Raw genomic sequence first — 10,778 nt, 5'->3', positions numbered from 1 at the left:
GATCATGAAATAGATCTGTACAATATTTGTATGACAGATCTCCTGCACAATTCTCTCACTTATTCCTGTTGCCTAATGAGAAAGAGATCTTGAACTGGAAACTGAAGAAATTTATTCCAAAATAAAATTTCTTTCACTGCTAGGGATGACAAAAAATTTTGGACATCAGCAGATGGCATGTTGAAGAGAAGAGGTGGTGAACTTTCTGACAGTAACTCTAGATCAGATTTACAAGTTGAAAAAAGATCACAAGCTTATATATAGAAATTTGTAAGTTTCTCACTAAGATTTAATCAATGCATTGGCTGCTGTCACAACTTTGTTAGAGTCTAGAAGTTTTCAGCATGATTATTTATTCAAAGCCACATATGAATGGGTACCCCCAAGAAGTGTGTTAGGTATGAAACTTCATCTGACTATGGTATCCGAAGATGGGATGGATATACATACACACACACATATACACACATACACATACATATGCATACATACATATATACATATATATTTGAATATGTAACATGCTTATATAAATTATGTATAAATTTAAATTCCCTTAGGATATAAGCCTCAGATAGGTCAGAAGCATAGTCTCCTTTGGAAATGAGAAGCCCCCAAAATGAGACAATTCTGAAAGCCAATTCTTATAGTGGTCACTCTTGAAATGTTGGGGTTATTGCAAGAGATAAACTCAACTCTTTACAAAGCCATAAAAATTCATAGGGGCTCTGCAACCTACTGGAAACAATGGGCCAAAAATGGTACTTCTCAAGAAGTATGCTGGAAAGAAGCTACCACTATACCTATGATCCCAGCTATAGTATCTTCACTTGTATAAGCAGAAAAAATATGAATGAGCTATTCCTGTATCCCTGAGTAACTTATCTTTTTCCTACATTTTAGAGTCAATGTCCAATATCATCTGACTACTTCACTGCAACTTGTCCTTACGTATTTACTCACACTTACTGACTCATCACTTACCCCAATGGGCATTCCAGGAAATTGCCCTTGTTTATTGCCATCTTCAAATGATGAAAAAGCATAATAGAATGAGAGAAAGTAATTATTTTTACTATCTGATCCTAAATGTTAAAGAAGCACCCTATTCTTAAAGGCTGGCCCAACCATTTGCAAGTTAATGCGCTGCTGAAGATGCAAACTATCTATATAACTGCTCTTGAATTTCATTAAAATTAATCGGAAGTCCTTTTTAATGTCTTTGAGAATTGCTTCAAGTGGCAAAAATCAGAAAAGCTACCCATGGGGCACTTTCAGCTAATTGCAATTTACTTCTCAACTAGTCATTCTTTCGCCCCAGGCTGCAACCACATAAAACCAAAGCAACTCTTTGGATGACAAATGCCAGTCAAACCAGTTATTTAGTATCATGTAATTTTAAATGACCCACAGGTGCTCTGAATATTTTTTAACAAGTCAGAACGGCGTGATAGATTGACTCCAGATGTAACGTGGTAAAATTATTCTCTCCGTAAGTTGGACCTGCCATATGCTCCCTCGCAGTTGGTGTCGGGGAGCGAGTAAGGTTAGGCTGTACAGTGAAGGGAGTGCGTGTGTTTGTACGAGAACGCCATCTACAACGGATAAATGACGAGTAAAACTAAGTTTTGGAAACAGAACCATGTTCTCTTACCAGCTAAGAGAAATCCCCCAACTTAAGAGCAAAATGGGGGAAAGAGGAAGGTAAAATGCATTTCCTTAGGATCACATGAGACCATGTGTATGAAAATGATGCTCTGCAAAATGCAGGTGCCGGCCAAACGTTTGTCATCGTTAGAGTCTAGTCTGTGGAAATGAAACCACAAGATAGGCTATCAAACCAAGCATTCTTATATGTTCAACAGTATAAAACATTTCTTTCAAGTGATTTGGTGGTGGCTTTCTTTTGATCTAAGTGCAGGACTTAGTATGTCATGTTCCTCTTGCAATTATTAAGCTGATAGTAATGTTCGGATAAGAGATACACATTTCTTTCCCAAACTCTCCAATTGCCCCATAACCAAGGAATGCTTAATATACGTTATAACACAGTATGTAGTCCTTAGGATCTTCTAAATAAAGATATCCAATAAAACGACTACTTAATTTTCAAGTGCAAGTTGATCAATGCACCTATGTGATGTGTTTAATGAGGGCATAATTTTCCAGGGTGGCACTACGAAAGTTTTACTGAAGGTCAAAACTTCTGGTCCCAAGTAATTACATTGAAAAGAATCAAAAAGCATATAAGCAGACAGGAGCTAGGCTTTAAAAAACAATTTTAAAAGCCTTTACTCCCATTGGCAAGAGCTGCTCTAGTGCCTCTCCCTCTTCTCGCCTATTTTCTCTCCTCTTCAATGATTATTCCAAAGCGTTTTCACTATCCCATGTTCCTTGCTTAACACCTCCTCTCATTTGCCTTTTGTGGATGACTATGCATCTTACTTCCTTAAGAAACTGAGGCCACTGGTCACCATCTCTCTCAATTTCTGCTCCCTGACCCCCCATACTACCTACAGGCGTATCCATGTCCCTGAACCCCCATACTACCTACAGGCGTATCCATACCCATCATTCTTTTCTAAACCTGCTTTACTTTTTGTTGATGCTCTTTCGCTTTTTCTTATCACACCTGCCATGTTACGCATACGTTTCCCCTTGGGTTTCAGAATGATAGGTAGACTCTCGTCATTGACCCATGCATGTCACTGTTTACTTATACAATTAGCTAGTTATGTGTCTGTAACTCATTGTTCAACATGGAAACTAGAAATACAAATCGTTATGCATGTATAGAATTTTTAAATTAAAATAGAAATTCTGTTTCTCCACCCCCAGTAGAACATAAGCTCCATGAGTACAGGCACTTTGTTTTATTTGCCACCTGTACACACGGCGTCTGGAATAGCGCCTGGTACATAGGCACTAATAAGTGAAGTAAGCACTGCATATTTTATACGGATGATTTCAAGGGTAATGTAACTATCAACATGTCTCAAGCCAGAATTAAATCCCCACACCCCCTACCTACCTCTGTTCTCCCTTCTCTCTCTACACTCCTTTCTTTTGAGTGCTCCCTCCATGCCTTTGCTCATGCTGACTTCTCTGCCTGGAGGAGACGGCTCCTCCCTCCCTTTTGGCCTCGGGACACCTGTATAACTCCTTCAAGAGGCTCGCCACTCATCTCCTCAAAGATGCCTTCAGTGTCCCCTCCTTTCCCTCTCCCATGTCACACTCTGTCCCTGTGCGCACACACTGTGTTTCTCTAATGACCTTCTCCGAGAAGCTGAGGGCTCCTTGAAGTTCAGGAAGCAAATCCAAGACCTCACCTCTGATCTTTTCTCACATCCTTAGGATGTAATTTAAAGCGGGCATTAATGCACCCAGATGACAGACTGAGAAACAGAAGGACACTTCATCCAGGTTCAGAGCAGGAGGGTAAGCCCAGAACCCTCAAGCAATCATCTGCAGAGCTCTGTCTTCCTAGCGCTTGGATGGGGGCGGGGTCTCCCGCGTCTTCGGGTAAACGTTGTAAGTCTGGTTTCTCCCTTGGCCCCTCTGGAGGGTAACCATGGATACTATTGAGCTGGCACAAAAGCCTTCAGCTAACTGGGTACTACAAGTGGTTTTCAGGATGCTTAGAGGGTTTTGAGGCGAGGGGCAAAACCTGGGAACACTTGCAAAGGCAGGACTGTTGCCTCAGGTCTCTGGGCTGGGGATATTTCAGTTAGGATGGACGCTAACGGTGCGCAGAGCCCCGAGGGGGCGTCAGGACTCTAGCCGGGGCTAGGGTATTAACTAGCTGTGAGTCCAGAACCAAAGGCAACCCCAGCGGGTTCCTCTTCTTGGAAAACAGGGACCCCGCTGTGGATCAGGAGCGGTGGGCTGGCTCAAGCGACGCCGGACACCACCGGGGCTCCCGAGGTGATCCAGGCCACAGCGCCTGGAGATTAAGGGATCTCCTGTCCCAGGTCAGGGGGAGCTCCCGGATCCCTCAGTCTCCACGCCCCTTCCCACGTCCTCGCCCCAGGGGTGTCCACTCCTTCCAGCCCAGGACCGCGGGCCAGCAGGAGAAATTCACACCAGCGCCGTCTCCGGGAATCGCCCGGCTGCTTGCAGCCCTTCCTGAGCGCGGGGAGGGCGCCCAGGTGCCTCCCCCGGCTTTCAGAGTCCCGGGTCTTCTCTCGCATCTCTCTGTTCTCAAACAAGGCACGGCTGGAGAGTGGGAACCCGGAGCATCCCTCTCCCTCCCAGACCCGCTCGGGGCTGGGTCCCAACTTTCCAGTTCCCGCGCGCAGCGACGCGCCGCCCCAGGGCGGCATGCAGGCTCAGTTCCGCTGGGTGGAGGGAGGGTGGGTCACGGTCAGCGAGGCGGTGTGTGGCCAAGCCTGCTGACTTCCTGGAGGGAGATCTTCAAGGGAGGGAGGGAGGAGGGTGTGGGAGACGGACTTGGGGGCGAGCGGTGGCGGCCGTTGGCCGGCGCTTTGACGTAGACTCGACAGGCGCGCAGCACTCCCACCGCTTAAGAAGAGGCGCCCGAGCCGCCGGGGCGCTGAAGCTGGGGCCCTCCGCTCGCTCCCGGAGCAGCCCGCGCCTCCTCTCTCCACGCGCTCGCGGGGACCCAGGCAGGGCTGAGCAGGTACGTGCGGAGGGGCGCCCTTCTGTCCCCTGGGGGTAAAGGCGTGGAGTCAGGCTAGTGGGGCGCAAAGACGCGCAGAGGGTCCCCGGCAGCTCAGCTCCGAGGAAGGTGAGGCCGTGGGACCAGGTGCGGGGGCGAGACGCACCGAGCTCCGCGCGGGACTCAGCGGGGCGCACGGAGGACCCCGGGGCTGGGGAACTTCCAAGCTCCAGGAGGACTCCCCTAAGGGAACCTCTAGGAGCCAAAGCGAGCGCGGCGGCCCCGGCTGGCGGGGAGAGCCGCACAGCGCCAACTTCAGCACGCTGGACAGCGCCCCGCCCTCGGCCTGAAACTTAGCGGGGACACCTCGGACTTGTCCCCTAAGGAAAAGCATTCTCGGGGACCCTCGACTTTGCTAGTTTAGTTCAGAAGAGGGCATATCGAATATAATTTTGCTCAGGTAGTCATCTCGTGCAAATTATCTGAAATATAGAGAGCATTTTTGAGTCATGTTGTATCTCAACGTACCTCTTCAAAACAGGAACGTACATATATATTCAAATACCGATTTCAGGGTGTCTCAATACGTCCTCCTGCTGTGCAGAAGAAAAATATTCTATATTATGGTATATTATCATTGAATGTTTCAATACAGATGTATTCCCATGAGCTGTGCCCTGCTTACCTTCATGATACTAACATCGAAAAGGTTTGGAAATATAAGATAAAGTTGAAAGTGAGCTGGATAAGCCCTCTTGGGTTTTTTTCTTTACATTAGAGTTGTAAAATGAGATACATTTTGTATAGTCTGTGAAGAGTCAAATAACCTTTTTTTTTTCTGGGAAAAATTTAGGTTACTATTATAAGAACATTATTTCTCATTGCACTTGTCTGAAGTGTAACATAATTTCAAAGAGGTATATGGATGCCTTGATTTTATTGCAACAGGGCTTTGATAGCCAGAAAAGTTCAATAAGAGGAAAATTATTTTTGTTAAAATTCTTGAGATTTATAGCAAGAAGAGAGAAATGAAAAAACATCATCTTTATAAAAGTTATATCAGAATTGGAGAAGATTTTATCTGTTGGTAAAATGTCTATTGAGTTTACTCTAAATGAGTTAAATATATGTCCCTTGGCTCACATACTTTTTTAGCACACTATGTCCTGTTTACTTTTATTTACAGCGTTTTACAATTCTTATACCTTTTTAAAAAAATTAAAATCACCCTGAATAGGAAAGCATCCAAGGGTGAGATATATTAAAATTCTTAATTGCATGGGAGTCCTTGATTAGGATAGCTAAGCAAATTACAATATTGCAGAATAATGAAAGCCTTGCAACAAGATTTTAAAGTTGCACTTAATACTTTTTTAAACTATATTCCTCTACTAAGGAAAAAAAACGTTCACTCATTCATCTTAGAGGAATATATCTTAGGAGTACATGTTTCTTAGTCTATTAGTCTTGGTTGTACACTATCTGGCTGAACAATGAACCATTTTAGATAGAATGGTGCTTGTGATATGGGAGGAAGGGTAACACTTTTCCTAAGACAATGGTGTGTCTCCTTTGTTGGCACCAAAAGGCATAATTATTTTCTTTACTGAGCGGAGCACAAGCAGGGATTCATATGTGATATTTCCATCATGTCCATTTTCAGGGCCATGGCTGATCCTGGAAACAGAGGAGGGATCTACCGCCCCTTGAACCTTACCTGCTCCCTGCTCATTGTGGGGATGTGCTGTGTGCCTCCTTTCTTCTGTCATAGCCAGGCAGACCTGCTGGCTCTTAACCAAGCTGATCCCCAGTGCTGGGAATCGTCCTCAGTGCTCCTCCTGGAAATGCGGAAGCCTCGGATTTCCAACTCTGTGTCAGGTTTCTGGGATTTTATGATCTACCTGAAGTCATCTGAGAACTTGAAGCATGGGGCATTGTTTTGGGATCTGGCCCAACTCTTCTGGGACATCTATGTGGACTGCATCCTCTCCAGGAACCATGGCTTAGGAAGGAGGCAATTGGCCGGGGAGGAAGAGAGGATCTCTGCAGTGCATCCACAGCACACAGGGAGGAAACAAGGTGGTCAACCCCAGGCCCCAAGTCCTGAAGGGGTCAATCAAGTATGGGTGTGCTGAATTGCGAGGAAGAGAGAAGTGGTTTTAGAAGAGTCCATTGCCACATATATTCCTCTCGGGCGAACCCTAAAGGCACACACGTGATAGGAAGATAGATAGTACTTCCTCTTGTATTTCATGTTAGCTTCTTACATGAACATATGGTCTTCATCCTTATACTTCAGTGACCAGCAGCAAGGAAAAATCAGAAAGACAAGTAAGGGGAAAGCACAGGTCCCAAAACGCAACATAAAATTGTAAAAGGATGCCCCCAAATTAACACTATTTTTTACCATTAGCCAGAATATTGGGTCATAACTTGTGTTTATTTGCTATGGACTTGGGAAGATCTGAATATAAACCTGGGGAACATTCACAACACATAAACTGTTGCCACTTTTAAATAAAACAAATAAACACATTGCTTTCATGTAAATAGAAGGGCTCCTTTAGATGTACTTAGTTGATGAAGTGAAGGATAGAAAAAAATGGCCCCCTCATTGCTTTTAAATCAAATCTCAAGTAATTAATTTCCAGCAAGCGGAATAATTAATATTTAATAATTTGAAACTTTCTACAAATTTAGAGGTTTTTCACTTAAGTAAATATTATATTAAAATTTAGTCTTCTCCAGGGGCACTAGAAGAAATGTCTTTTCTAGAATTAGAATGAGGGATAATTAGTCCCGGAGTAAGTTGAGAGATACCCTAGCCCTATACATATTGCTTCTGTTCCTTTTTTGGTGGTGTTTCAACTAATGAGCTTCCAACATTTACAGCAAGGGCTGTTTGAGTGGTAGCAAATTATTAAATTAGAATTATATAGTTCAATAATTAAATTATATAAATTAGAATTATTTATACACAAGTGGAACACTAAGGCATAACTAATTTTTATATATTGTTTTATATTATTATATTATTTTAGCAAGTGTTATTATAACTTAAACCAATTTTCTTTTTTAGAGAAATGTATTATTTTAGCAAGTGTTATTTATTGTAACTTAAACCAATTTTCTTTTTTAGAGGAAATATTCTTTCAGCAGCTTAGCTACTAAAGTAGAAACACAAAATGAGTGTCTAAATGTTGGTTATCAATATTTAAAAAATATTTTGAACAGAGACTGTCAAAACATCAGCCTCAGTAAGGACTGTATATTTTCCTCATGTGCACTGTAGGGCCCTTTCTTCCATTCCTATCATATTTAGCTGTTGTACTCATCTTTTCTCTTTTTTTTTGGTATTTTGCATTTACTTTGAATTACTCAAGTATCTATAGAATAAGTGAAAATAATTGGGTTCAGCTGAACATGAGAAGAACCATATATCCTTTCTCCGAAACAGCTTTCAGTTTGCCTGCTTGCAACAAGCCTGTCAGAATAGTCTGAGACAGTTTTGTTGAGCATACTTCAACATGGCATTTCCATCTTCTTTTAACTTCAACTTTGGAAGCCACTTCCTTCCTCTTGCTACAGAGTTGCTATTGACCCAGCTGGTCTGCTAACTTGAGCTGGAGTTGCTATGCAAGTAGCAAGAGTGAACTTTTCACTTTATTGAAGTTATTCTAACATTTGACATAAGCAGTTGTTTGCAGATCAGGAAACAAGACTTTCCATTTGGTTTGTACAATTATAATCAAAGAGTGTCTTGGGTCAAGAAGACACCATATCTTAAAGTTAAATCGTAGCAGGAACATCGAGATTTCGTCTCAAGAGGCTTGATTAAATCTCTAGTGGCTCCACTGGCCCTGGATGTACCCGCACAAATTCTGCACTAGTTTTTTCTTTTGCTACCAGGTTGGGATGGGGGCGAGGGTGAAGAGGTGTTAGTCTCTATGGTTCTCAGGGAAACTGAATCATCAGAACAGAAGAAAAGAACTATAATAGGTGCCTGCATAATATGCAAAAGGTTCTTGTTACTTTGATGTCTTGGAATAAAATAGTTTAAATGCAGTTGAGAAATGTTGCTTTAAATCCTGCTTTGTTAAAAACATAAAACTCCTATATAACTGTGTATGTTAATATATCACATTTGTTAATATTGGGTCAACACGTATAAGCAATAGATATCAAATAGCTATGTAACCGGGCAAGTTAATTAACTTATTTAGCCCTCAGTGTCTTCATCTGAAAAAAAGGGGTATGGACAGAATTAGATGACCCATAATGTCTCTGCAGGGTCTCTGTTCTAATGTTCTGCGAGTCTATAAAAAGAAATGTACAAAAGGCATGCATTTAACTCTGGAAAGAACCTGGAAGACCTTTACCCCAAGGACAGCTTACTGATGGGTGACCTGGACAACGTGGTTCTTTATGACAATGATAAGCAGGAAGAGAGGAGGTCCAGGATGAAATGAGAATTCCCAAAAATCTGAGGGCTAGAGATATCATTTGAGGAAAAACCCCTCAAAAGATCATGTTATTTAGTCTGGGACGATATGAGCTAGTAATTGAATGCTGAAATATCTGGAAGGTGTGAGGACGGTGTACCAAGGCTTACCCACTAAATTCTGATGAATTACGTGAAGGCAGAGAGGGAGAGGGAAAGGGAAAGAGAGAAAGAGAAATGTATTGATTTAGGAAAAGAGTAGGCTGATGATAACTCCCAAATAGAAAAGAACAGCATTGGATTAGCAAACACTTCAATTAGCAACACATGAAGGGATTTTAAAGTGTATCCTTGTTTGTGTCAAAAATGACTGCCTCTTCCTTTAACGAATCTTACTCTGCCAGAGAGGAACAGAAAAACTTGCCTGCCTGGGGAGCTTATGTTTTTTAAAAATTGAGTCTTTGTTTTCTTCTATGCCAAGAAAATTGAAATTTAGATTTATAATTTGATGATGTTTGCAGTTGGTGTACAACTAGCGGGCAAATTTCATGCTGCTTATTTTTTAATCAGAAGAGAAAACAATGCTTCAGATAGATAAATAATTAGATTCACAAATGCTTGATTTCCCACTTTACTTCAAGAAATTTCTTAAGGAACATATTCAGATATTACCCATCTAGAAATCGGTTCTAAGGAGACATTCAGAGGTATAACCTACGATGCAGTATGAGGCTCTTCACTGCAGTGTTATTTAGAGTAACAGAAAATTTGAAAATTGTCTAATTGTCCCATAATAGGGCAATGGTAAACTAAATTATGGTGTAAAGTGTGTATGCATAAAACTATGGATATTTCTGGAAGATTATATTAAGGGTGGATTAACATTTTTTCTTCACATTTTTATATCAAAAATTATATAATGACCATTTTTATTTTTTTAATCAGAAACATCTTAATATTTGTTAATAACAAATATACTTATTATAATTTACTTAATTTATATTATATAACTAAACTGCATAGGACATAAAACTGCATAAACACAAATTTACATATACACTTCCGCAGTAAATTTATACAGAATTTTGATAGAGTGGCAGAAATAGCAAACTTTCCTTTTAAAACCAATATACTGATATTTAATTAACCTGAAAACAATTTGGAGACTTAATGATTTGTTCCTTTTCTTTACTTCCAGGTGCATATCCTCAGCAATTACAAATCCCTTCCCCGAAGAAGAAAGAGTTGATTGAAGATTTGCTAAGCCTGTACGTGCGCAGCAAGGTTGGAAAAGCAAGCAGTGGCCCGGAAATAAAGAGAAAACATATCTAACTTCAGAGCTAACTCAAGTCATGGAGTTTTAAAAAATATATTTTTCTTGACTATTGGTCATTTATTTACTTGAAATGGTGGGAATGTCCAGAGAGAAATATTAAGCCACTCTCCGAGTACTTAGTTTCATTCTTGTAGGCCGCTAGCATGTTCCCTCAAATGGTGACATTGCTGCCAGATCATCCCACAGGCTGAACGACTTAAAGGAGCCTTCAAAGATGGGTAAGGGTGGAGGGATACTCAGATTCTTTGTGTTCATTGTGACCATTTGCTTTGGGATGCATGACATTGTTAATGAGCTAGAGTGCCATACATTTAACTTGAACACACTGCATGACTTACAAGCAATTAACCACTGGATTGCTTATGCACAGGCATATAAAGGAC

The 10,778-nt window shown here is 41.5% G+C and overlaps 1 protein-coding gene across 1 annotated transcript; it reads left to right on the top strand.

Annotated features, from left to right (window-relative positions):
• Positions 1 to 6,285: 6,285 nt before the first annotated feature.
• Positions 6,286 to 10,391, top strand: FAM237A (family with sequence similarity 237 member A; the record flags this gene model as incomplete). Its single annotated transcript, XM_081142868.1, has 2 exons — positions 6,286 to 6,697; positions 10,258 to 10,391. 2 exons carry the CDS (start codon positions 6,286 to 6,288, stop codon positions 10,389 to 10,391), a joined length of 546 nt encoding a protein of 181 aa, XP_080998994.1.
• Between the last annotated feature and the right edge of the window lie 387 nt (positions 10,392 to 10,778).

This window comes from Miniopterus schreibersii (assembly GCF_964146895.1).
Source record: "Miniopterus schreibersii genome assembly, chromosome: 7".
Lineage (NCBI taxonomy): Eukaryota > Metazoa > Chordata > Mammalia > Chiroptera > Miniopteridae > Miniopterus > Miniopterus schreibersii.
The sequence above is the reverse complement of the archived record's forward strand: the minus strand, read 5'-3'. Positions and strand labels throughout refer to the sequence as shown.